This window comes from Aedes albopictus, chromosome 1 (genome assembly GCF_035046485.1).
Source record: "Aedes albopictus strain Foshan chromosome 1, AalbF5, whole genome shotgun sequence".
NCBI lineage: Eukaryota > Metazoa > Arthropoda > Insecta > Diptera > Culicidae > Aedes > Aedes albopictus.
In genome coordinates this window covers 103138378-103164640 of record NC_085136.1, presented here as the reverse complement: position 1 = coordinate 103164640, position 26263 = coordinate 103138378, and the positions used below count along the sequence as shown (strand labels likewise).

The following is a 26263-nucleotide window of genomic DNA, read 5'->3' as shown; positions in this document are numbered from 1 at the left end:
TGCAAGTTCGTGAGTAGTATTTTAAATGAATTTAGATAAAGATATAAAACGTTTGAATACTATAGGAAAACTTAAATATCGATTCCAACAAAGAAGGACGAAAAGGTCGAAGGGAGAGAGAAAAACTAAAATTGTGAGTAGTAAATCAAAAGATCTTGTTTGACATATGTATATAATTAATATCTGAATGTATTAAAATATTTCAGTTTGATCTGCCTGCTTTGGGTTGATTCGCAAAAATTAGTTCAAGCTTGATTGATCCGAACACAACAAATAATGGCACAACCAATCAAATCAGCCACAATGGATCGCCTGAACCCGCTTTTCCGCTGCTCACCGCATCAAAACAAAAGTGCCACCATATATGGAAGGTAACACAGTGACAGCAGTCGAGTTACGTCAAACACACAAGGCTATGGTGGCGCTATCTGTTCATTTCAGCGGCCGTTTTAATTTTTTTTTGTGATCCATTCCAGAAAATATTGTTTTATTTCCGTTTCATTAAAACAATCTCGAAATGTCAAAACTTCTTCTTCTTTTCGCTTGGTGCATCAATCAATGGAAACGTGCTGCGTATAGCTTTTGTATCGCAACGACGTCGTCTGCTTTCTTCCCTGATAAAAAATATCATAAAAATACGATAAATGTTATTGTTACAACACCATTTTTTCGAAAAATATTCACCATTAAACGTATTGTAATTTACACGGCACACTCACCATCACCCCTATTGATCTATACCATTCGGCGAATGGTAAATGGCAGTTTTACAATAAATAATGGTGGTCGTTATGTATCTTAACCATACAAATCTCATCAGCTGTGCAGGGTTGTTGTCCGGCATTCTAACAACATGCCCTGCCCATCGTTCCAGCTTGTAAGTGTTGGTTATTTTGTGTCGTGAGTGTTACCGAGAACTTCGTGATTTGTGATGCGTGAAATGTAAAAATGTAATATGGCAGGTAATAATCGTGGTTAGTGTAGGTGTCACCCAGCTAGAAGCTCCCGATAGGCTAGATAGGACAACGTCAGGCTCCACCACCCTAAACAGCAACCATCAATACTACACACTGTAGTTGAAAACCCCACCACCAGAGGGACTGGTTACCACTCATTGAGCGGCCATGAGGGGTGGCGTAACGGGGCCATTGAGAAATGGGATGGCTGGAGAGGGCAATGACCGAGGAACGAGGTCATGAACCTCAAGGCAGTCAACGATTCGGTATGCTAGCACTTGCCCAGAGTTCGTCGACTAAGACAGTAGTAAAAGTTTGGAAAGTTTGGACAGAAGTAAAAGTTTGGAAAGTTTTATGCAGAGTTATTGGAGAAAGTTGAAAAGTGGAAGAAGTGACAGAGAAGTGGACTACAGAACCCCGCCGTTTTTGACTTGAAAGTGCCCGACCGATTTCCCTACGTCGTTTCCGTGATCATCTGGGCGAATTCCGGCACAGAACTAGCCGAAGGCCGATCCGTCACCATATCGGCAGGACCGAGACGCGTAGGAGGTTCAGGAACCCGTGTAGTGCCACCCCAAACCCGAAGGACGTTGCCGTTGTTCATAGCGGTGTAGAGTACCGTGCGCCGCCATCGAGTACGCCAGCTGTACGAAGGACTGCGCGCCGCCATCGCGCACAGTATCCAGGACGCAGTGGAGGACAGGTGTGGTGGAGTGCTGCAGGAAAGGGGCCCCCAACGATAAGGTCAGGTTAGCTTTAAGGAAGTGGGAGATAAAGGGAGAAGGAAGTGCCAGAAATATACAGTGTAAAACCTGAATAAAGTGTAGTTGTCCGTGAAGTGCTGTTGTGGTTATCTATTTCTAAGTGCGAGAGTTCCCTGCCCGCGAGTTACGGGACGTGAGCGTGCCGACCCTGAGGCTATTGTGTCGGGGAGTCTCAGTACCGCTCCCGACCGACTTACCCGATAATTACAAGCTTTTGTCAATTTTAGGATGTTAGGCTCGCAACAGGCACAGAAATCGTACCCTTGTCGTGGTCCCCGACGATATTCGAACGAACTAGACAGTTCACCCGAAACTCTTACGCAGCTTTTCAAAAGCTGCTTTTGTACACCATCCATCGTAGCTTCCCGGGAGCTATTATTATTATTATATATTATTAAAGACACTTTACCAGATAAGTTGGCATTCGTGTCCAGTCTCGGGAGCTGTTTCTTGTGATTATCCACCTGGATTAATTGTGATAATTCACAAAGAGACTTTTCTACTACTGTCTGTATCATTCCACATCATGGTAAGTTTCATGGCGCAGCATGGCCATCAGCGGGATTCCTGCTGGAACTCCTTCCAGGATTTCTCCAGGGCATTGCTTTCGGGATATCTCCAGAAATTGGTTCCGGGAATCTCCCACAAATATCTTCCAGGATTTCTCTTCCTTCTGCTTCCAGGAATTCCCACCGGGAATCCTCCGAGAATTCCTTCCGGGATTCCTCCTGGAGTTGCTTCTGGGATTTTTCGAGAAGTTTCTTTCGAGATTTCTCGAGAAGTTTCTTCGGAGATTTCTCCAAAAGTTGCTTCCGGAATTCCTGAAAAAAAAAATGCTTTTGAGATTCCTCCAGGAATTCCTTTCGGGATTCTTCCAGGAATTCCTTCCGGTATTTCTCCTGCAATTGCTTGCGGGATTTCTTAAGGAATTGCTTCTAGAATTCCTCCAGGAGTTCCTTCCGGGATGCCTCCACTTCCGGATTTTTTTTTTCTTAGATTACTTGTGGGATTACTCAAGAAATTTCTTCCAGGATTCCTCCACGAATTCCTCCCGGCATTTCTCATGGAATGGTTTCCGAGATTTCTGCATAAATTGCTTCCGAGATTCCTCCAAGAATTACTTCTGAGGTTCCCGAGGGGTTTCCTCCAGGAATTCCTTCTGGAATTTCTCCCCGAATTCTTCCACGAACTCCTTTCCGGTTTCCAGGATTCCTCCAGAAATTCCTTCCGAAAATTACATTCACGCCGTGGAGAGTTGCGTTTGTTACCTTCTGTTGACTTTATTATTGACGCTACGCTAGTACATTGTTCTACAAAGTTTCAGGTAAATCAAAAATAAAAAAGTGCTCCGTACATTAGTTTTTGGTACGATGTTTATACGCAAGTGAATGTAAATGATTGCAAATGAATGATCCCATCCTTGGCTTCCTCAGGAATCTCTCCAGAAGTTCCTCGGGAATATTTCCAGAAGTTCCTCGGGAATTCTTCCAGAAGTTCCTCGGATATTCTTTCAGAAGTTCCTCGGGAATTCTTCCCCTCGGGAGTTCTTCCAGAAGTTCCTCGGGAAATCTTCCAGAAGTTTTTCGGAAATTCTTCCAGAAGTTCCTTGGGAGTTCTTCCAGAAGTTTTTCGGGAATTCTTCTAGAAGTTCCTCGGGAATTCCTCCAGAAGTTCCTCGGAAATTTTTCTAGAAGTTTCTCGAGAATTCCTCCAGCAGTTGCTCGGGATTTTTTCCAGAAGTTCCTCGGGAATTCTTCCAGAAGTTTTTCGGAAATTCTTCCAGAAGTTCCTCGGGAGTTCTTCCAGAAGTTTTTCGGGAATTCTTCTAGAAGTTCCTCGGGAATTCCTCCAGAAGTTCCTCGGAAATTTTTCTAGAAGCTTCTCGAGAATTCCTCCAGCAGTTGCTCGGGAATTTTTCCAGAAGTTCCTCGGGAATTCTTCCAGAAGTTCCTCGGAAATTCTTTCAGAAGTTCCTCGGGAATTCTTCCCCTCGCGAGTTCTTCCAGAAGTTCCTCGGGAATTCTTCCAGAAGTTTTTCGGAAATTCTTCCAGAAGTTTTTCGGAAATTCTTCCAGAAGTTCCTCGGGAGATCTTCCAGAAGTTTTTCGGGAATTCTTCCAGAAGTTCCTCGGGAATTCTTCCAGAAGTTCCTCGGGAATTTTTCCAGAAGTTCCTCGGGAATTCTTCCAGAAGTTCCTCGGGAGTTCTTCCAGAAATTCTTCGGGAATTCTTCCAGAAGTTCCTCGGGAATTCTTCCAGAAGTTCCTCGGGAATTCTTCCAGAAGTTCCTCGGGAATTCTTCCAGAAGTTGCTCGAGAATTCTTTCAGAAGTTCCTCGGGAATTCTTCCAGAAGTTCCTCGGGAATTCTTCCAGAAGTTCCTCGGGAATTCTTCCAGAAGTTCCTCGGGAATTCTTCCAGAAGTTCCTCGGGAATTCTTCCAGAAGTTCCTCGGAAATTCTTTCAGAAGTTCCTCGGGAATTCTTCCCCTCGGGAGTTCTTCCAGAAGTTCCTCGGGAATTCTTCCAGAAGTTTTTCGGAAATTCTTCCAGAAGTTTTTCGGAAATTCTTCCAGAAGTTCCTCGGGAGATCTTCCAGAAGTTTTTCGGGAATTCTTCCAGAAGTTCCTCGGGAATTCTTCCAGAAGTTCCTCGGGAATTCTTCCAGAAGTTCCTCGGGAATTTTTCCAGAAGTTCCTCGGGAATTCTTCCAGAAGTTCCTCGGGAATTCTTCCAGAAGTTCCTCGGGAATTCTTCCAGAGGTTCCTCGGGAATTCTTCCAGAAGTTCCTCGGGAATTCTTCCAGAAGTTTCTGGGGAATTCTTCCAGAAGTTCCTCGGGAGTTCTTCCAGAAATTCCTCGGGAATTCTTCCAGAAGTTCCTCGGGAGTTCTTCCAGAAATTCCTCGGGAATTCTTCCAGAAGTTCCTCGGGAATTCTTCCAGAAGTTCCTCGGGAATTCTTCCAGAAGTTCCTCGGGAATTCTTCCAGAAGTTCCTCGGGAATTCTTCCAGAAGTTCCTCGGGAATTCTTCCAGAAGTTCCTCGGGAATTCTTCCAGAAGTTCCTCGGGAATACTTCCAGAAGTTTTTCGGGAATTCTTCCAGAAGTTCCTCGGGAATTCTTCCAGAAGTTCCTAGGAAATTCTTTCAGAAGTTCCTCGAGAATTCTTCCCCTCGGGAGTTCTTCCAGAAGTTCCTCGGGAATTCTTCCAGAAGTTTTTCGGAAATTCTTCCAGAAGTTTTCCGGAAATTCTTCCAGAAGTTCCTCGGGAGATCTTCCAGAAGTTTTTCGGGAATTCTTCCAGAAGTTCCTCGGGAATTCTTCCAGAAGTTCCTCGGGAATTCTTCCAGAAGTTCCTCGGGAGTTCTTCCAGAGGTTCCTCGGGAATTCTTCCAGAAGTTCCTCGGGAAATCTTCCAGAAGTTCCTCGGGAACTCTTCCAGAAGTTCCTCGGGAATTCTTCCAGAAGTTCCTCGGGAATTCTTCCAGAAGTTCCTCGGGAATTCTTCCAGAAGTTCCTCGGGAATTCTTCCAGAAGTTCCTCGGGAATTCTTCCAGAAGTTCCTCGGGAATTCTTCCAGAAGTTCCTCGGGAATTCTTCCAGAAGTTCCTCGGGAATTCTTCCAGAAGTTCCTCGGGAATTCTTCCAGAAGTTCCTCGGGAATTCTTCCAGAAGTTCCTCGGGAATTCTTCCAGAAGTTCCTCGGGAATTCTTCCAGAAGTTCCTCGGGAATTCTTCCAGAAGTTCCTCGGGAATTCTTCCAGAAGTTCCTCGGGAATTCTTCCAGAAGTTCCTCGGGAATTCTTCCAGAAGTTCCTCGGGAATTCTTCCAGAAGTTCCTCGGGAATTCTTCCAGAAGTTCCTCGGAAATTCTTCCAGAAGTTCCTCGGGAATTCTTCCAGAAGTTCCTCGGGAATTCTTCCAGAAGTTCCTCGGGAATTCTTCCAGAAGTTCCTCGGGAATTCTTCCAGAAGTTCCTCGGGAATTCTTCCAGAAGTTCCTCGGGAATTCTTCCAGAAGTTCCTCGGGAATTCTTCCAGAAGTTCCTCGGGAATTCTTCCAGAAGTTCTTCGGGAATTCTTCCAGAAGTTCCTCGGGAATTCTTCCAGAAGTTCCTCGGGAGTTCTTCCAGAAGTTCCTCGGGAATTCTTCCAGAAATTCCTCGGGAGTTCTTCCAGAAGTTCCTCGGGAATTCTTCCAGAAGTTTCTGGGGAATTCTTCCAGAAGTTCCTCGGGAGTTCTTCCAGAAGTTCCTCGGGAATTCTTCCAGAAGTTCCTCGGGAATTCTTCCAGAAGTTCCTCGGGAGTTCTTCCAGAGGTTCCTCGGGAATTCTTCCAGAAGTTCCTCGGGAATTCTTCCAGAAGTTTCTGGGGAATTCTTCCAGAAGTTCCTCGGGAATTCTTCCAGAAGTTCCTCGGGAATTCTTCCAGAAGTTCCTCGGGAATTCTTCCAGAAGTTCCTTGGGAATTCTTCCAGAAGTTCCTCGGGAATTCTTCCAGAAGTTCCTCGGGAATTCTTCCAGAAGTTCCTCGGAAATTCTTCCAGAAGTTCCTCGGGAATTCTTCCAGAAGTTCCTCGGGAATTCTTCCAGAAGTTCCTCGGGAATTCTTCCAGAAGTTCCTCGGGAATTCTTCCAGAAGTTCCTCGGGAATTCTTCCAGAAGTTCCTCGGGAATTCTTCCAGAAGTTCCTCGGGAATTCTTCCAGAAGTTCCTCGGGAATTCTTCCAGAAGTTCCTCGGGAATTCTTCCAGAAGTTCCTCGGGAATTCTTCCAGAAGTTCCTCGGGGATTCTTCCAGAAGTTCCTCGGAAATTCTTCCAGAAGTTCCTCGGGAATTCTTCCAGAAGTTCCTCGGGAATTCTTCCAGAAGTTCCTCGGGAATTCTTCCAGAAGTTCCTCGGGAATTCTTCCAGAAGTTCCTCGGGAATTCTTCCAGAAGTTCCTCGGGAATTCTTCCAGAAGTTCCTCGGGAATTCTTCCAGAAGTTCCTCGGGAATTCTTCCAGAAGTTCCTCGGGAATTCTTCCAGAAGTTCCTCGGGAATTCTTCCAGAAGTTCCTCGGGAATTCTTCCAGAAAATCCTCGGGAATTCTTCCAGAAGTTCCTCGGGAATTCTTCCAGAAGTTCCTCGGGAATTCTTCCAGAAGTTCGTCGGGAATTCTTCCAGAAGTTCGTCGGGAATTCTTCCAGAAGTTCCTCGGGAATTCTTCCAGGAGTTCCTCGGGAATTCTTCCAGAAGTTCCTCGGGAATTCTTCCAGAGGTTCCTCGGGAATTCTTTCAGAAGTTCCTCGGGAATTCTTCCAGAAGTTTCTCGGGAATTCTTCCAGAAGTTCCTCGGGAATTCTTCCAGAAGTTTCTGGGGAATTCTTCCAGAAGTTCCTCGGGAGTTCTTCCAGAAGCTCCTCGGGAATTCTTCCAGAAGTTCCTCGGGAATTCTTCCAGAAGTTCCTCGGGAATTCTTCCAGGAGTTCCTCGGGAATTCTTCCAGAAGTTCCTCTGAAATTCTTCCAGAAGTTCCTCGGGAATTGTTCCAGAAGTTCCTTGGGAATTCTTCCAGAGGTTTCTCGGGAATTCTTCCAGAAGTTCCTCGGGAATTCTTCCAGAGGTTCCTCTGTAATTCTTCCAGAAGTTTCTCGGGAATTCTTCCAGAAGTTCCTCGGGAATTCTTCCAGAAGTTCCTCGGGAATTCTTCCAGAAGTTCCTCGGGAATTCTTCCAGAAGTTCCTCGGGAATTCTTCCAGAAGTTTTTAGGGAATTCTTCCAGAAGTTCCTCGGGAATTCTTCAAGAAGTTCCTCGGGAATTCTTCCAGAAGTTCCTCGGGAATTCTTCCAGAAGTTCCTCGGGAGTTCTTCCAGAAGTTCCTCGGGAATTCTTCCAGAAGTTCCTGGGTAATTCTTCCAGAAGTTCCTGGGGAAAGCTTCCAGAAGTTCCTCGGGAATTCTTCCAGAAGTTCCTCGGGAATTCTTCCAGAAGTTCCTGGAGAATTCTTCCAGAAGCTCCTCGGGAATCCTTCAGAAGTTCCTCGGAAATTCTTCCAGAAGTTAGTCGGGAACTCTTCCAGAAGTTCCTCGGGAATTCTTCCAGAAGTTCCTCGGGAATTCTTCCAGAAGTTCCTCGGGAATTCTTCCAGAAGTTCCTCGGGAATTCTTCCACAAGTTCCTGGGTAATTCTTTCAGAAGTTCCTGGGGAAAGCTTTCGGAAGTTCCAGGGGAATTCTTCCAGAAGTTCCTCGGGAATTCTTCCAGAAATTCCTCAAGAGTTCTTCCAGAAGTTCCTCGGGAATTCTTCCAGAAGTTCCACGGGAATTCTTCCAGAAGTTCCTCGGGAATTCTTCCAGAAGTTCCTCGGGAATTCTTCCAGAAGTTCCTCGGGAATTCTTCCAGAAGTTCCTCGGGAATTCTTCCAGAAGTTCCTCGGGAATTCTTCCAGAAGTTCCTCGGGAATTCTTCCAGAAGTTCCTCGGGAATTCTTCCAGAAGTTCCTCGGGAATTCTTCCAGAAGTTCCTCGGGAATTCTTCCAGAAGTTCCTCGGGAATTCTTCCAGAAGTTCCTCGGGAATTCTTCCAGAAGTTCCTCGGGAATTCTTCCAGAAGTTCCTCGGGAATTATTCCAGAAGTTCCTCGGGAATTCTTCAAGAAGTTCCACGGGAATTCTTCCAGAAGTTCCTCGGGAATTCTTCCAGAAGTTCCTCGGGAGTTCTTCCAGAAGTTCCTCGGGAATTCTTCCAGAAGTTCCTGGGTAATTCTTCCAGAAGTTCCTGGGGAAAGCTTCCAGAAGTTCCTCGGGAATTCTTCCAGAAGTTCCTGGAGAATTCTTCCAGAAGCTCCTCGGGAATTCTTCCAGAAGTTCCTCGGAAATTCTTCCAGAAGTTAGTCGGGAACTCTTCCAGAAGTTCCTCGGGAATTCTTCCAGAAGTTCCTCGGGAATTCTTCAAGAAGTTCCTCGGGAATTCTTCCAGAAGTTCTTCGGGAATTCTTCCAGAAGTTCCTCGGGAATTCTTCCGGAAGTTCCTCGGGAATTGTTCCAGAAGTTCCTTGGGAATTCTTCCAGAAGTTCCTCGGGAATTCTTCCAGAAATTCCTCGGGAGTTCCTCCAGAAGTTCCTCGGGAATTCTTCCAGAAGTTCCTCGGGAATTCTTCCAGAAGTTCCTCGGGAATTCTTCCAGAAGTTCCTGTGTAATTCTTTCAGAAGTTCCTGGGGAAAGCTTCCGGAAGTTCCAGGGGAATTCTTCCAGAAGTTCCTCGGGAATTCTTCCAGAAGTTCCTCGGGAATTCTTCCAGATGTTCCTCGGGAATTCTTCCAGAAATTCCTCGGGAGTTCTTCCAGAAGTTCCTCGGGAATTCTTCCAGAAGTTCCTCGGGAATTCTTCCAGAAGTTCCTCGGGAATTCTTCCAGAAGTTCCTCGGGAATTCTTCCAGAAGTTCCTCGGGAATTCTTCCAGAAGTTCCTCGGGAATTCTTCCAGAAGTTCATCGGGAATTCTTCCAGAAGTTCCTCGGGAATTTTTCCATAAGTTCCTCGGGAATTCTTCCAGAAGTTCCTCGGGAATTCTTCCAGAAGTTCCTCGGGAATTCTTCCAGAAGTTCCTCGGGAATTCTTCCAGAAGTACCTCGGGAATTCTTCCAGGAGTTCCTCGGGAATTCTTCCAGAAGTTCCTCGGGAATTCTTCCAGAGGTTCCTCGGGAATTTTTCCAGAAGTTCCTCGGGAATTCTTCCAGAAGTTTCTGAGGAATTCTTCCAGAAGTTCCTCGGGAGTTCTTCCAGAAGTTCCTCGGGAATTCTTCCAGAAGTTCCTCGGGAGTTCTTCCAGAAGCTCCTCGGGAATTATTCCAGAAGTTCCTCGGAAATTCTTCCAGAAGTTCCTCGGGAATTCTTCCAGGAGTTCCTCGGGAATTCTTCCAGAAGTTCCTCGGGAATTCTTCCAGAAGTTCCTCGGGAGTTCTTCCAGAAGCTCCTCGGGAATTATTCCAGAAGTTCCTCGGGAATTCTTCCAGAAGTTCCTCGGGAATTATTCCAGAAGTTCCTCGGGAATTCTTCCAGAAGTTCATCGGGAATTCTTCCAGAAGTTCCTCGGGAATTCTTCCAGAAGTTCCTCGGGAATTCTTCCAGAAGTTCCTCGGGAATTCTTCCAGAAGTTCCTCGGGAATTCTTCCAGAAGTTCCTCGGGAATTCTTCCAGAAGTTCCTCGGGAATTCTTCCAGAAGTTCCTCGGGAATTCTTCCAGAAGTTCTTCGGAAATTCTTCCAGAAGTTCCTCGGGAATTCTTCCAGAAGTTCCTCGGGAGTTCTTCCAGAAGTTCCTTGGGAATTCTTCCAGAAGTTCCTCGGGAATTCTTCCAGAAGTTCCTCGGGAATTCTTCCAGAAGTTTCTGGGGAATTCTTCCAGAAGTTCCTCGGGAGTTCTTCCAGAAGTTCCTCGGGAATTCTTCCAGAAGTTCCTCGGGAGTTCTTCCAGAGGTTCCTCGGGAATTCTTCCAGAAGTTCCTCGGGAATTCTTCCAGGAGTTCCTCGGGAATTCTTCCAGAAGTTCCTCGGGAATTCTTCCAGAAGTTCCTCGGGAATTCTTCCAGAAGTTCCTCGGGAATTCTTCCAGAAGTTCCTCGGGAATTCTTCCATAAGTTCCTCGGGAATTCTTCCAGAAGTTCCTCGGGAATTCTTCCAGAAGTTCCTCGGGAATTCTTCCAGAAGTACCTCGGGAATTCTTCCAGGAGTTCCTCGGGAATTCTTCCAGAAGTTCCTCGGGAATTCTTCCAGAGGTTCCTCGGGAATTTTTCCAGAAGTTCCTCGGGAATTCTTCCAGAAGTTTCTGAGGAATTCTTCCAGAAGTTCCTCGGGAGTTCTTCCAGAAGTTCCTCGGGAATTCTTCCAGAAGTTTCTCGGGAGTTCTTCCAGAAGCTCCTCGGGAATTATTCCAGAAGTTCCTCGGGAATTCTTCCAGAAGTTCCTCGGGAATTCTTCCAGGAGTTCCTCGGGAATTCTTCCAGAAGTTCCTCGGAAATTCTTCCAGAAGTTCCTCGGGAATTGTTCCAGAAGTTCCTTGGGAATTCTTCCAGAGGTTTCTCGGGAATTCTTCCAGAAGTTCCTCGGGAATTCTTCCAGAGGTTCCTCTGTAATTCTTCCAGAAGTTTCTCGGGAATTCTTCCAGAAGTTCCTCGGGAATTCTTCCAGAAGTTCCTCGGGAATTCTTCCAGAAGTTCCTCGGGAATTCTTCCAGAAGTTCCTCGGGAATTCTTCCAGAAGTTTTTAGGGAATTCTTCCAGAAGTTCCTCGGGAATTCTTCAAGAAGTTCCTCGGGAATTCTTCCAGAAGTTCCTCGGGAATTCTTCCAGAAGTTCCTCGGGAATTCTTCCAGAAGTTCCTCGGGAATTCTTCCAGAAGTTCCTGGGTAATTCTTCCAGAAGTTCCTGGGGAAAGCTTCCAGAAGTTCCTCGGGAATTCTTCCAGAAGTTCCTCGGGAATTCTTCCAGAAGTTCCTCGGGAATTCTTCCAGAAGTTCCTCGGGAATTCTTCCAGAAGTTTTTAGGGAATTCTTCCAGAAGTTCCTCGGGAATTCTTCCAGGAGTTCCTCGGGAATTCTTCCAGAAGTTCCTCGGAAATTCTTCCAGAAGTTCCTCGGGAGTTCTTCCAGAAGCTCCTCGGGAATTATTCCAGAAGTTCCTCGGGAATTCTTCCAGAAGTTCCTCGGGAATTATTCCAGAAGTTCCTCGGGAATTCTTCCAGAAGTTCATCGGGAATTCTTCCAGAAGTTCCTCGGGAATTCTTCCAGAAGTTCCTCGGGAATTCTTCCAGAAGTTCCTCGGGAATTCTTCCAGAAGTTCTTCGGGAATTCTTCCAGAAGTTCCTCGGGAATTCTTCCAGAAGTTCCTCGGGAGTTCTTCCAGAAGTTCCTCGGGAGTTCTTCCAGAAGTTCCTTGGGAATTCTTCCAGAAGTTCCTCGGGAATTCTTCCAGAAGTTCCTCGGGAATTCTTCCAGAAGTTTCTGGGGAATTCTTCCAGAAGTTCCTCGGGAGTTCTTCCAGAAGTTCCTCGGGAATTCTTCCAGAAGTTCCTCGGGAGTTCTTCCAGAGGTTCCTCGGGAATTCTTCCAGAAGTTCCTCGGGAATTCTTCCAGGAGTTCCTCGGGAATTCTTCCAGAAGTTCCTCGGGAATTCTTCCAGAAGTTCCTCGGGAATTCTTCCAGAAGTTCCTCGGGAATTCTTCCAGAAGTTCCTCGGGAATTCTTCCATAAGTTCCTCGGGAATTCTTCCAGAAGTTCCTCGGGAATTCTTCCAGAAGTTCCTCGGGAATTCTTCCAGAAGTACCTCGGGAATTCTTCCAGGAGTTCCTCGGGAATTCTTCCAGAAGTTCCTCGGGAATTCTTCCAGAGGTTCCTCGGGAATTTTTCCAGAAGTTCCTCGGGAATTCTTCCAGAAGTTTCTGAGGAATTCTTCCAGAAGTTCCTCGGGAGTTCTTCCAGAAGTTCCTCGGGAATTCTTCCAGAAGTTCCTCGGGAGTTCTTCCAGAAGCTCCTCGGGAATTATTCCAGAAGTTCCTCGGGAATTCTTCTAGAAGTTCCTCGGGAATTCTTCCAGGAGTTCCTCGGGAATTCTTCCAGAAGTTCCTCGGAAATTCTTCCAGAAGTTCCTCGGGAATTGTTCCAGAAGTTCCTTGGGAATTCTTCCAGAGGTTTCTCGGGAATTCTTCCAGAAGTTCCTCGGGAATTCTTCCAGAGGTTCCTCTGTAATTCTTCCAGAAGTTTCTCGGGAATTCTTCCAGAAGTTCCTCGGGAATTCTTCCAGAAGTTCCTCGGGAATTCTTCCAGAAGTTCCTCGGGAATTCTTCCAGAAGTTCCTCGGGAATTCTTCCAGAAGTTTTTAGGGAATTCTTCCAGAAGTTCCTCGGGAATTCTTCAAGAAGTTCCTCGGGAATTCTTCCAGAAGTTCCTCGGGAATTCTTCCAGAAGTTCCTCGGGAGTTCTTCCAGAAGTTCCTCGGGAATTCTTCCAGAAGTTCCTGGGTAATTCTTCCAGAAGTTCCAGGGGAAAGCTTCCAGAAGTTCCTCGGGAATTCTTCCAGAAGTTCCTCGGGAATTCTTCCAGAAGTTCCTCGGGAATTCTTCCAGAAGTTCCTCGGGAATTCTTCCAGAAGTTTTTAGGGAATTCTTCCAGAAGTTCCTCGGGAATTCTTCAAGAAGTTCCTCGGGAATTCTTCCAGAAGTTCCTCGGGAATTCTTCCAGAAGTTCCTCGGGAGTTCTTCCAGAAGTTCCTCGGGAATTCTTCCAGAAGTTCCTGGGTAATTCTTCCAGAAGTTCCTGGGGAAAGCTTCCAGAAGTTCCTCGGGAATTCTTCCAGAAGTTCCTCGGGAATTCTTCCAGAAGTTCCTGGAGAATTCTTCCAGAAGCTCCTCGGGAATCCTTCAGAAGTTCCTCGGAAATTCTTCCAGAAGTTAGTCGGGAACTCTTCCAGAAGTTCCTCGGGAATTCTTCCAGAAGTTCCTCGGGAATTCTTCCAGAAGTTCCTCGGGAATTCTTCCAGAAGTTCCTCGGGAATTCTTCCAGAAGTTCCTGGGTAATTCTTTCAGAAGTTCCTGGGGAAAGCTTTCGGAAGTTCCAGGGGAATTCTTCCAGAAGTTCCTCGGGAATTCTTCCAGAAATTCCTCAAGAGTTCTTCCAGAAGTTCCTCGGGAATTCTTCCAGAAGTTCCACGGGAATTCTTCCAGAAGTTCCTCGGGAATTCTTCCAGAAGTTCCTCGGGAATTCTTCCAGAAGTTCCTCGGGAATTCTTCCAGAAGTTCCTCGGGAATTCTTCCAGAAGTTCCTCGGGAATTCTTCCAGAAGTTCCTCGGGAATTCTTCCAGAAGTTCCTCGGGAATTCTTCCAGAAGTTCCTCGGGAATTCTTCCAGAAGTTCCTCGGGAATTCTTCCAGAAGTTCCTCGGGAATTCTTCCAGAAGTTCCTCGGGAATTCTTCCAGAAGTTCCTCGGGAATTCTTCCAGAAGTTCCTCGGGAATTCTTCCAGAAGTTCCTCGGGAATTCTTCCAGAAGTTCCTCGGGAATTCTTCCAGAAGTTCCTCGGGAATTCTTCAAGAAGTTCCACGGGAATTCTTCCAGAAGTTCCTCGGGAATTCTTCCAGAAGTTCCTCGGGAGTTCTTCCAGAAGTTCCTCGGGAATTCTTCCAGAAGTTCCTGGGTAATTCTTCCAGAAGTTCCTGGGGAAAGCTTCCAGAAGTTCCTCGGGAATTCTTCCAGAAGTTCCTGGAGAATTCTTCCAGAAGCTCCTCGGGAATTCTTCCAGAAGTTCCTCGGAAATTCTTCCAGAAGTTAGTCGGGAACTCTTCCAGAAGTTCCTCGGGAATTCTTCCAGAAGTTCCTCGGGAATTCTTCCAGAAGTTCCTCGGGAATTCTTCCAGAAGTTCCTCGGGAATTCTTCCAGAAGTTCCTGGGTAATTCTCCCAGAAGTTCCTGGGGAAAGCTTCCAGAAGTTCCTCGGGAATTCTTCCAGAAGTTCCTGGAGAATTCTTCCAGAAGCTCCTCGGGAATTCTTCCAGAAGTTCCTCGGAAATTCTTCCAGAAGTTAGTCGGGAACTCTTCCAGAAGTTCCTCGGGAATTCTTCCAGAAGTTCCTGGAGAATTCTTCCAGAAGCTCCTCGGGAATTCTTCCAGAAGTTCCTCGGAAATTCTTCCAGAAGTTAGTCGGGAACTCTTCCAGAAGTTCCTCGGGAATTCTTCCAGAAGTTCCTCGGGAATTCTTCCAGAAGTTCCTCGGGAATTCTACCAGAAGTTCTTCGGGAAATCTTCCAGAAGTTCCTCGGGAATTCTTCCGGAAGTTCCTCGGGAATTCTTCCAGAAGTTTCTGGGGAATTCTTCCAGAAGTTCCTCGGGAATTCTTCCAGAAATTCCTCGGGAATTCCTCCAGAAGTTCCTCGGGAATTCTTCCAGAAGTTCCTCGGGAATTCTTCCAGAAGCTCCTCGGGAATTCTTCCAGAAGTTCCTGGGTAATTCTTTCAGAAGTTCCTCGGAAATTCTTCCAGAAGTTCCTCGGGAATTCTTCCAGAAGTTCCTCGGGAGTTCTTCCAGAGGTTCCTCGGGAATTCTTCCAGAAGTTCCTCGGGAAATCTTCCAGGAGTTCCTCGGGAATTCTTCCAGAAGTTCCTCGGGAATTCTTCCAGAAGTTCCTCGGGAATTCTTCCAGAAGTTCCTCGGGAATTCTTCCAGAAGTTCCTCGGGAATTCTTCCATAAGTTCCTCGGGAATTCTTCCAGAAGTACCTCGGGAATTCTTCCAGGAGTTCCTCGGGAATTCTTCCAGAAGTTCCTCGGGAATTCTTCCAGAGGTTCCTCGGGAATTTTTCCAGAAGTTCCTCGGGAATTCTTCCAGAAGTTTCTGAGGAATTCTTCCAGAAGTTCCTCGGGAGTTCTTCCAGAAGTTCCTCGGGAATTCTTCCAGAAGTTCCTCGGAAATTCTTCCAGAAGTTCCTCGGGAATTCTTCCAGGAGTTCCTCGGGAATTCTTCCAGAAGTTCCTCGGAAATTCTTCCAGAAGTTCCTCGGGAATTGTTCCAGAAGTTCCTTGGGAATTCTTCCAGAGGTTTCTCGAGAATTCTTCCAGAAGTTCCTCGGGAATTCTTCCAGAGGTTCCTCTGTAATTCTTCCAGAAGTTTCTCGGGAATTCTTCCAGAAGTTCTCCGGGAATTCTTCCAGAAGTTCCTCGGGAATTCTTCCAGAAGTTCCTCGGGAATTCTTCCAGAAGTTCCTCGGGAATTCTTCCAGAAGTTCCTCGGGAATTCTTCCAGAAGTTTTTAGGGAATTCTTCCAGAAGTTCCTCGGGAATTCTTCAAGAAGTTCCTCGGGAATTCTTCCAGAAGTTCCTCGGGAATTCTTCCAGAAGTTCCTCGGGAGTTCTTCCAGAAGTTCCTCGGGAATTCTTCCAGAAGTTCCTGGGTAATTCTTCCAGAAGTTCCTGGGGAAAGCTTCCAGAAGTTCCTCGGGAATTCTTTCAGAAGTTCCTGGAGAATTCTTCCAGAAGCTTCTGGAAGAATTCCCGAGGAACTTCTGGAAGAATTCCCGAGGAACTTCTGGAAGAATTCCCGAGGAACCTCTGGAAGAATTCCCAAGGAACTTCTGGAAGAATTCCCGAGGAACTTCTGGAAGAATTCCCTAGGAACTTATGGAAGAATTCTCCAGGAACTTTTGGAAGAATTCCCGAGGAACTTCTGGAAGAATTCCCGAGGAACTTCTGGAAGAATTCCCGAGGAACTTCTGGATGAATGCCCGAGGAACTTCTGGAAGAATTCCCGAGGAACTTCTGGAAGAATTCCCGAGGAACTTCTGGAAGAATTCCCGAGGAACTTCTTGAAGAATTCCCGAGGAACTTCTGGAAGAATTCCCGAGGAACTTCTGGAAGAATTCCCGAGGAACTTCTGGAAGAATTCCCGATGAACTTCTGGAAGAATTCCCGAGGAACTTCTGGAAGAATTCCCGAGGAACTTCTGGAAGAATTCCCGAGGAACTTCTGGAAGAATTCCCGAGGAACTTCTGGAAGAATTCCCGAGGAACTTCTGGAAGAATTCCCGAGGAACTTCTGGAAGAATTCCCGAGGAACTTCTGGAAGAATTCCCGAGGAACTTCTGGAAGAATTCCCGATGAAATTCTGGAAAAATTCCCGAGGAACTTCTGGGAAAATTCCCGAGGAACTTCTGGAAGAATTCCCGAGGAACTTCTGGAAGAATTCCCGAGGAACTTCTGGAAGAATTCCCGAGGAACTTCTGGAAGAATTCCCGAGGAACTTCTGGAAGAATTCCCGAGGAACTTCTGGAAGAATTCCCGAGGAACTTCTGGAAAAATTCCCGAGGAACTTTTGGATGAATTCCCGAGAAACTTCTGGAAGAATTGCCGAGGAATTTGATGAAAAATTTGCGAGGAACTTCTGGAAGAATTCCTGAGGAACTTCTACAAGAATTCCAGAGAAACTTCTGGAAGAATTGCAGAGGAATTTGTGGAAGAATTCCCGAGGAACTTCTGGAAGAATTCCTGAGGAACTTCTGGAAGAATTACCGAGGAACTTCCGGAAGAATTCCCGAGGAACTTCTGGAAGAATTCCCGAGGAACTTCTGAAAGAATTCCCGTGGAACTTCTGAAAGAATTCCCGAGGAACTTCTGGAAGAATTTCCGAGGCACTCCTGGAGGAATAATCAAGAATCTCCTAGAGAAATTCCCAAGGAACTCTTGAAAGAATTTCCGAGGAACTCATGGAAAAATTCTCGAGGAACTCATGGAGGAGTTCCCGCAAAATTTCTATAGGTATTCCTCATGTACTTCTGGAGGAATTCTCGGGGTTCTCCTAGAGGAATTTGCGAAGAACTTCTGAAGGAATTCTTGAAGAACTCCGGTAAGAATTCCTTGAAAACACCGGGAAGAATTTTCGAAGAATTCTCGAGGAGCTCCCGGGGATATTTAGGATGAGTTTCTGAGGAATTAATTTTCGGGGAACTCCTGGAGGAATTCTCGAAGAATTTTCAAGGCAATCCTACAGGAATTCTCAAGAAACTCCTGGAAGAGTTCCCGGAGTATTTCTGGAGGTTTTCATGAGGTACTCTTTGGAGGAATTATCCAGGAACTCCTGAAGAAATTCCTGATTAACACCGGGAAGAATTCTCGAAGAACTCCAGGAGCATTTTCCGAGGAACTCCTGGAGAAATCCCCAGGGAACTCCTGGAGGAATCCCCAGGGAACTCCTGGAGGAATCCCCAGGGAACTCCTGGAGGAATCCCCAGGGAACTCTTGGAGGAATCTCCCGAGAACTCCTGTAGGAATTCCTAGGGAACACCTGGAGGAATACCCAGGGAACTTCTGGAGGAATTCCCAGGGTACTCCTGGAGGAATCATCGGGGAACATCTGGTGAAATCCCTATAGGTGAAAGGTGAATAAAATAGGTAATAGGTGAAAGTGAAACGGATTTTCGTTTTTTTTATATTTTCTCTGACATTAACATTATGATAATTTTCTCTCATTGAATAGTATTATTTTACCCATATATGCGTAAAATTGACCCAAAATTTAAAATCATAAATATGGGTAAATTTTACCTATTTTTATAATATATCCAGCTTACCCATATATGAGTAAAGTGCCTTTACCCATAAAATGAGGTTGTGCACTTTTCGGTGATTATGGGTAAACTTTACCTATATTTGGGTAAACTGACCTTAGCGTGTAGGGAACTCCTGGAAGAATCCTCATGGAACTCTTGAAGCAATCCCCAGGGGACTCCTGGAGGAATCCCCAGGGGACTCCTGGAGGAATCCCCAGGGAACTCCTGGAGGAATCCCCAGGGAACTCCTGGAGGAATCCCCAGGGAACTCCTGGAGGAATCCCCAGGGAACTCCTGGAGGAATCCCCAGGGAACTCCTGGAGGAATCCCCAGAGAACTCCTGGAAGAATCCTCAGGGAACTCCTGGAGGAATTTCCAGAAAACTCCCGGGGGAATCCCTAGGGAACTTCTGGAAGAATCCTCAGGGAACTCCTGGAGTATCTCCAGAAACTTCCTGGAAAGTTAATTTACCCCGTAATATCAAAATCACCAAGCCGAAATCGTCAACCAGAACTTAGTTTCGTTTCCGCGCAATGTTAGTCCTGTTCAATGACTGAGGTTGAACATGCTCGAACTAGCTCGGAGTTGCTGCATCCTGCTCTTACCCATTCGTCAACAAATGGGTAAGAGCAGGATGCAGCAACTCCGAGCTAGTTCGAGCATGTTCAACCTCAGTCATTGAACAGGACTGTTTTTTTTTTCGCCAACAGAAACGTCAACCTATATCAAGTTGGCGTAGTGTGAACACCTTTCTTGATATAGGATATCATCTTGCTATATTACTTGATATAGAGCGTAGTGTGAACGTAGCATTAGTGATCCATTGGTTCTTCAAAGTTGCCACAAAATTCTGATTTAAAAATTCTTCTGCGATCAGACGATAGGTTTAGCCAACATCTTTGAAAAATCTCCCAGTGATACTGCAAGATTCCTATCCCTATAAGCCTGATCCTGACTAGAAACGACGGCATCATCTGGCTTGTAGCCTCAATGATCTATCCGATTAGGGGAAAAGCCCGTTTGAGTTGACCACGCTTTCCATTGGTGAGCATAAAAACCTAATTTCGTTTCAAAAGAGCAATACATTAACAAAAAATCTTAAAACAAAAAAGATAGTGCATAAAATAATTACAATTTTTTTCTTTTCCATTTAGGTACTTGGCTCATGGATCGAGTATATTTGAGATATCAAGACTTTTCAGAATGGGAGTGACAACCGTAAGGGAGATCACGCAGGAGGTTTCACAGGTTCTATGGTTTGAACTTCATGGAACATTTATGCCGGAGGTAACTGAAGCTAAATGGAAGCAGTACAGCGATGAATTTGAAGTAAAATGGAACCTTCCCCACTGTTGCGCCGCTGTTGATGGCAAACACATTTCCATTCATTGCCCTCCGAATTCCGGTTCGCTTTATTTTAATTACAAAAAGCAGCACTCTATCGTTCTCATGGCAATGTGCGACGCTAACTACAACTTTGTTGCTGTAGACGTTGGTGCGTACGGTGGAAATGCCGACAGCAGCGTGTTCAGCTCAAGCGAATTTGGCAGTCGCTTGCTACAGGGGCGCTTGGGACTGCCACAAGCAGCATCACTAGTAGACGGGCCACTTATGCCATACTTCATAGTTGGGGACGCTGCATTCCCATTGAAAACCAACCTTATGCGGCCATATCCAGGACGAAATCTGCCACCCTTACAAGAGCACTTCAATTACAGATTGTCCCGTGCAAGAAGAGTAATTGAGAATGCCTTTGGCATCTTAGTATCGCGTTGGCGTATACTACTATCACCTTTATTCCTCCACCCTGAATCAGCCGATAATTTGGTGAAGGCTACGCTAGTGCTTCATAATTTCGTGAAGTCTACGAATGAACCACAGTACAATCCTCCGGGATATGTTGATCAAATTGGACACCGTGGAGAAATTATTGTCCCTGGAGAATGGCGCTCAACAACGGAACCTCTGAACAGCGTTGGAAATAGCATTATTCAACGCGGAAACAATGCAGCTCGCAGTGCTTATGAAACACGAGATACTTTGGCGCAATACCTGTTTGAAAATAACATTTTTTTATAATCTAGGCACGATTTTCGAACAATGTGCAAAAGAGTAACAATAATAAAATAAGGTCATTAATCGAAACCGGGTTGTTTATATAAAACATGAGAAAGAACTAACTGTAAGTAGGGAAGTGGAACCATCTCGGCAGGGGTCCTATTTTGGGCACTTTTCTGCTATAACTCAACCAATTTTGAACCAATTGACACAATTTTTGAAACGCATTGAGATACGTATTGTATCTAGCCGCGTACAAAATTTCAAGTCAATTGGTTTGGAATTGACTAAGTTATACCGAAGAGTGCCCAAAATACCGACCGCTGCCCAAGTGGTTCGCTACCCTAATAAAAAGTTCTTATGAAGAATAAAATTTTTTAATGCTAGCATTAAAAGCATTTAATGCTGATCTTAGGTAGTTTGGCTTTTACCGTGCGTGTAACTACAGCGCATTTCGCCCCCAGCTGTAAAGTTGAACGCGCTGGCTGTGCACAAACCACGCGCATGGCTTTACCATGATTGAATAAAAGACTACAAATGATTTAGTATTTCGTGAGTGGCAAGTGCCCAAAATAGGTACACCTGCTCAAATGGTATTATACAAAATCTCTCGCGATATCCGCCATTGCTCTGTTTCTACTAAGATGGTAATCTCACATTCTACTTCATAGGGTCTGGGACTATTTGGGCAGCAGCACCTATTTTGGGCACTTGGTGCTATGACTCAGTAAATTTTGAACCGATTGACTTGATTTTTGAGACACGATCAGATACGCACAGTATCTAGCCATATTTAAAAATTCAAGTCAATCAGTTTAAAATCGGCTGAGTTATAGCAGCAATTACCCAAAATAAGTGCTTCTGTCCAAATTGTCGCAGACCCTATGGAACAAAAACTTATCACTGTGTATGCTCACTTGCAGTGCATATGCTGATTAGTTTTCAGCCTCTACTATGCGATAGAAATCGAGATTACCATTTTCAAAATCGCAAGGCAAATAGTTAGAAAGAGAGGAAAGATAGGAAAAAATAACACGGCGTCCCGTATCACCTTAAGGGTGTTTGATTTCAAGAAGCTAATCACATTATTCTTTCAAGAATCACGTACTGCTAGACATTTTTTATGCTTTTTTTGTTAATATATGTAATTTATTTGAATAGCATAACGTAACAAATACTTTACCACTTGGTTATTCCACATTTAGCCGATACGGTAAGCTCACTGGTATTCATCATGACCATGCTGATGGTGACGGGTTCGATTTCCGATCATTCCAGAAATTTTTCGTATAGGGAATTTCCTTGACTTCCTTGAGTATAGAGTCGATGTGGATTACCCAAGGTGCGGCGATAGAAAACTAGTCGGCTCTTTCATTCCTACGGCATTCTTATGAAAGTGACGTCATGTTCCAAATTTGTAAATATGACGTCACTCCCATAAGAATGCCGTAGGAATGGAAGAGCCGACTAGTTTCCGATCGCCGCACCTATGGGTAAATTCACATCGGTATAGAGTATCTTCGTGCCTGCCACACGATATGCACATTCAAAATGGTCATTGGCACCTATTGGCACCGGATGCTCTCAGTTAAAAGCTGTGAAAGACGACAACCTATTGCAAATTTATGCTTATCATGTATCTCCTAGGTGTACATATTCCCAATTATACATGAAATCTTTTACCAGTAACATGTAGATCTGGCTCCTCTCTGTCAACGGGATAAGTTTGCATAAAATATTCCTGGGAAAGATTAGAGAAGCTGACCTTTGCAATGGGTTTTCCGCCCTATGTATATGGGGTGGCTACCGTGGCTCCATCTGTTCAGTTTATAACTGTTTTAGTTACTCCAACTTCATTGTTGTACATTTAGGGAATCACTGCATAGGATAAAGGGCAATAGTCATGTTAATATTGAGGTTTGTGGTTGGCTTACTTTTAGGTACTGCGTTTATTGATAGGAAATCGAAAGAACATTCAAATTTATTCATCGGATGGACTGTACAAATCTAAGAGTGAATTCACACGACACGTAAATTCTACCTCCAGGTCTCGTGCCACTTGCAATGGCAACATTCCCATCCGCTCCGTCAAATATGCACTGAAAGCGGCGTGGCGTGGTTGTGTGTCCAAAACGGATTCAGCTTTGGACAGAATTTCTTCAATTCGTTCGTCATAGAGATCTGTTGTGCGGCGCTTTTTCGACGATCTGCAGCTGCTGTTCATGCCCCTTTGCCCCTTTTGCGTTTGAGGGGTTGTTCCGCCGTCCTCCAATTCATCAGCTTGCTCCTGCTCCTCATGAGTTTCTTCAATTTCTTCTATTTCTACTGTATGAGGGTGCTTTTGTACGGTTGGTGCGACTTGATAGTTTCCTGTAGTGCTGAAAATGTATTTTTTTGTAAATAAAGTTTTTGCATATTTTATCAAATAATCACAGACAAACGTATGTAACAGTTCGAACATTTTTCAATTCAAATCACAGTCACGGAATCATAATCGCCCAATTTTAAAAGCGCTGAGTTTGGCCAACCATGAACTAGGTGGCGCTAATGTGCCGTCGAACTCGAACAAAAATGATACGAGCGCCAAGGGTAGGCAGTCGACCAACTATCAAATTTTCAAATAGACCAATAAATCCTTGGTTGAATCGGTGTACCATGGGAATGATAAGAGTATTATGTTTGTTTGTCTGTGAAATAACACTTAAATATGTGCCGAATTCTAGATTCCCAGCGTGAATTCGTGAAATTTGAAGATTTTTCATAACAAGGTATTGAAGAATTTTACAATGGAATATTCTTTAAATACAACCCCCTCCAGGTTCCAGGACTATTAAAAAAGTGGCCACTTCCATGGGAAAACGTAGTTCACGGACCATCCTTAAAAACGATCAATCCATCGGTACATTCCTGAAACATACTTCAATGGACTTGTAGTTTGGTGCGCCACAAGCTGTATTCTAGAGCGGTTCGAAAAATGTCCACTTCTCCGAGGGAACCAGGTTCCCAGAACATCCACTTCTCAGCTAATAAATAATATTCTCCCAACAAACTTGTGCACAATATTGAAATTTGGCATGCTGCAAGATAAGTTTCAAAATTATTACTGGATCGATGAATCGTTCTGAGAAGTGGCTGAATTCAAACTTGCGGATCTTCCGGTTCTTCCCGGGAGCTCAAAATCTTCTAAGGAGTAAGATAATATCTAGATTGAGTTTAAATAAGGGCGAAAGTAACATGAGAGAGTTCTCTTCATCGACTCTCTCTTCTTCAAATTAAAGTGACAAGATGCAAGTATTGTTGAACTTTTTGGTCATAAATCGCTAGGTTGCGATGCAATCTAGCGTCTAAGTGTAAAAAAGTTCGATTGAATTTGCATCTTGTCACTTTAATTTGCAGAAGAGAGAGTCGATGAAGAGAACTCTCTCATGTTACTTTCGCCCTTATTTAAACTCAATCTAGATATACTTACGGACGGTTCTCGCAATGAGCTGAAAGGAATTTCAGCTCATCAAACAGCACCCACTTTGAATCGTACAGGTCATCTGCTCCTGCTCCCGAGACAGATGACCCATTAGATTTGCGAAGTTCCTTCACAAATCTATCGCGAATGTTTCTCCACTTCGTTTTAGCCATGTTCTCTAGAAAGAAAAACAGACCGAATATTTTATTAGAATAAGTTTGATCAATATACATATAATTATACTTGAACGTTCAAAACTTACCGGGAATATTTAGCTTAGTGGCCACGGCTTTCCAAGCCGCATCCTTCTGCTGTACGTTTCGGTATTGTTTTTGGCCTTTCGCGTAAATCTCGGGATATTTGCGAATCTCATTTATTAGAAGGAAATGAACAGAATTGCCTTGACTCGACTCTCCTGCGTACTCCATTTTCTGAAATCTAAGTCCAAAACAGATTCAAAAGTCTTGCCGCCACCGCAAATTATGAAAATTTTCAAAAAAATGCGGTTTTAGTACATTCCGCACTTGCCGTTCCGCATCATTGCGTGCCGCAACATTTGATTCCATACATTCAAAAGTGACAGCTGCCGCAGCCGCACCGTTGCCGTTCCGTTGCCGGACCCATTGCGTTTAGCCCTTCATGCCTACGGTGTGATGCCATGTCGTTCAGGAAGACTGCTGTTAAAATAAATCAGTTGGTCTTTCAGTTGCCGGTGAGCTTTTCCGAGGATTCTTCCGGCGCTGCTGGCCTGCTGGTGTCGTGGTGGGTTCCTGGGTTTAATGGCATTTGTGAAGGAAACGCTCCGCACCCCTGGCCGCACTAGTTTTCCTGTGAAGAGCAGCGTTGACGGTGGTTCGGTCGTGTGCGAAAACTCTGGAATCCTCCATGAATGCGAAGTCTGCGTGAGTCCGTTGAAAATCGGGATAGCGACGAATTGCTGTAAAAATGTAGGATTAACCATCTTTCAACCTTGTGGCATGCAAAGTATATTTCACTTACCTAAGAGCAATAGTTCAGGCACAATTTGAACATTTAAATCACTAGAAGTACTACAACACGCGGAGCAAAGTTGTTTCATCACGTTAGAAATGTTTTGAATATCGGTGGACTTTATGATGGTGAAGTAGAAAATGAAACAAACTAAAATTGCAGTTTGTTTGCAAACCAATTTGGTTGTTGTTTTTTCTCCAAATAATATATTAGTTGAATTTACTGCCGAGTTTGTTGAATCGAACTAGTATTTTAATTTGTTTGTCGCATCGAAACAACCCGGACATTAGTGAATGTAAACTGAATTGTTGGTTAGAAATAACTAATTTTGGGTTCAAAACAACCGACTGAGTTTGTTGTTTTGTGATAGTTTCTGAAGGTAAAAACAACTAACTTGTCAGTTTGTTTCAAACGACATTTTTTGATTTATTGCAACAAAATGTCATTTAAAAACAACTAATTATGTAGTTTGAAATTCAACAAACGTGTTGGTTGTTTCAAACTACACTGATTCTTCTCCGTGATGTATTCTTACAGTGTGGTCTCCGAGTATTTTTTTTTTTTTCAAAGTACTTCAGAGTACTTCAAAAGATTCTTGCAAAGGCTTCAAAGGCCTTTTAGATTTTTTCAAACGTTCTTCCATAGTTTCTATCAGGAGATCCTCCAAATATCCGCTAAATGATTTTTCCACGGATGTAAACAAGGATGTAAATCATTTCTCCATTGATTTATCCAAGAATATATCTTGGCATTTTCTACGAGTTTCCCCAAGGATTCCTTCAGAAATTTTTGCTAGCATCCCTCTAAGAACTCTTCTAAAAATTTATATTTTGGCTTTTGATCAGACTCCTTAGAAATTCTTTCGAAAAACTCTCATTCTCATTCCGAAAAAAAAATCATTCAAAGTTACCTTCTAGCACCTCAGTCAAGCATTGCTTCAGGATTTATTATTGATTCCTTCAGAAGTTCCTCTGAAAATTCGTCCAAAAAAATCTTCGAGGATTCCTGATAGGGTCAACGTGTCTTAGTAATCCTACAATCCCAAATTCATCCAATTCGAAAACTAACCGATTACCGCGCCGATTGATTACGTAATTTTTGTTATCATTCTTGCTCACTTCTAACAAAAATATAAAAAAGCGCTTGATTCCATGGGAGCGTACATGTATATGCTTACATAATAAGGGAATATATATCTGATTTGATAAGAACAAATCAAATGATTTCTTCAGAAGTTTCTACAAGGATTCCTCCTTAGACTGTTTTGCCACTTTCTTCAAGAATTCTTTATGAATGCCTAGAAGTATCTTTTAAGTGATTAATGCAAGTTTGAGATTTCATATAGAGAGAATAGGCTCCTAAAGTCCTATCGGGATTCTTGTTTTAAACCACAAAATATGGTTCAAGAGTACATATTTACTCATTTTTTGACGTTTTTATTAACCGTAGTTGAAAATATATAATTTTTATTTTTTTAGCCTTTTGTCTCGTCCCTAGCTTATAACACATACTTTGAGTGATTTTTTTTCATCGTGTATGTCAGATAGGAACATTTTTGAAATCCCAGTGCGAAAAATGTCGAGCTCAGTCACACAAGGTTGACCTCAAATGTCAAAGTACAACTATTTACCATTTTTCTTATTTCGAATTTTCTCATTATTCCTTTGTTTTTCAAGTTCGAGTAAAGTACAATTCCGATTAGAATACCATGCTTGATCGTATTATTCAATATAAGCGAGATTTCGTCTTTAATTTTAGGACCCTATTCTTCAGGAATCGCTTCAAAAATTCTTACGGGATTTTTCCCAATAATTTCTTAATTTTTTCTTGAAACAAATCTTTCAGAACTTTGAAAAAATTATCTTATTATCTTATTAGGAACCTCTGTGAAGGTTTTATCAATCGGATAAAGCATTCTTTGCTTAAATTATTCAATCATTTCTTCAAGAGCTATACAGAAGATTACTTTTG

General features: G+C 44.1%; 1 protein-coding gene across 1 annotated transcript; it reads left to right on the top strand.

Annotated features, from left to right (window-relative positions):
- The first annotated feature begins 18923 nt into the window (after positions 1 to 18923).
- On the top strand, positions 18924 to 19929 carry LOC115255481 (uncharacterized). The gene has a single exon (XM_062846103.1). It carries the CDS (start codon positions 18988 to 18990, stop codon positions 19861 to 19863), a length of 876 nt encoding a protein of 291 aa, XP_062702087.1. The 5' UTR covers positions 18924 to 18987; the 3' UTR covers positions 19864 to 19929.
- The last annotated feature ends 6334 nt before the right edge of the window (positions 19930 to 26263 follow it).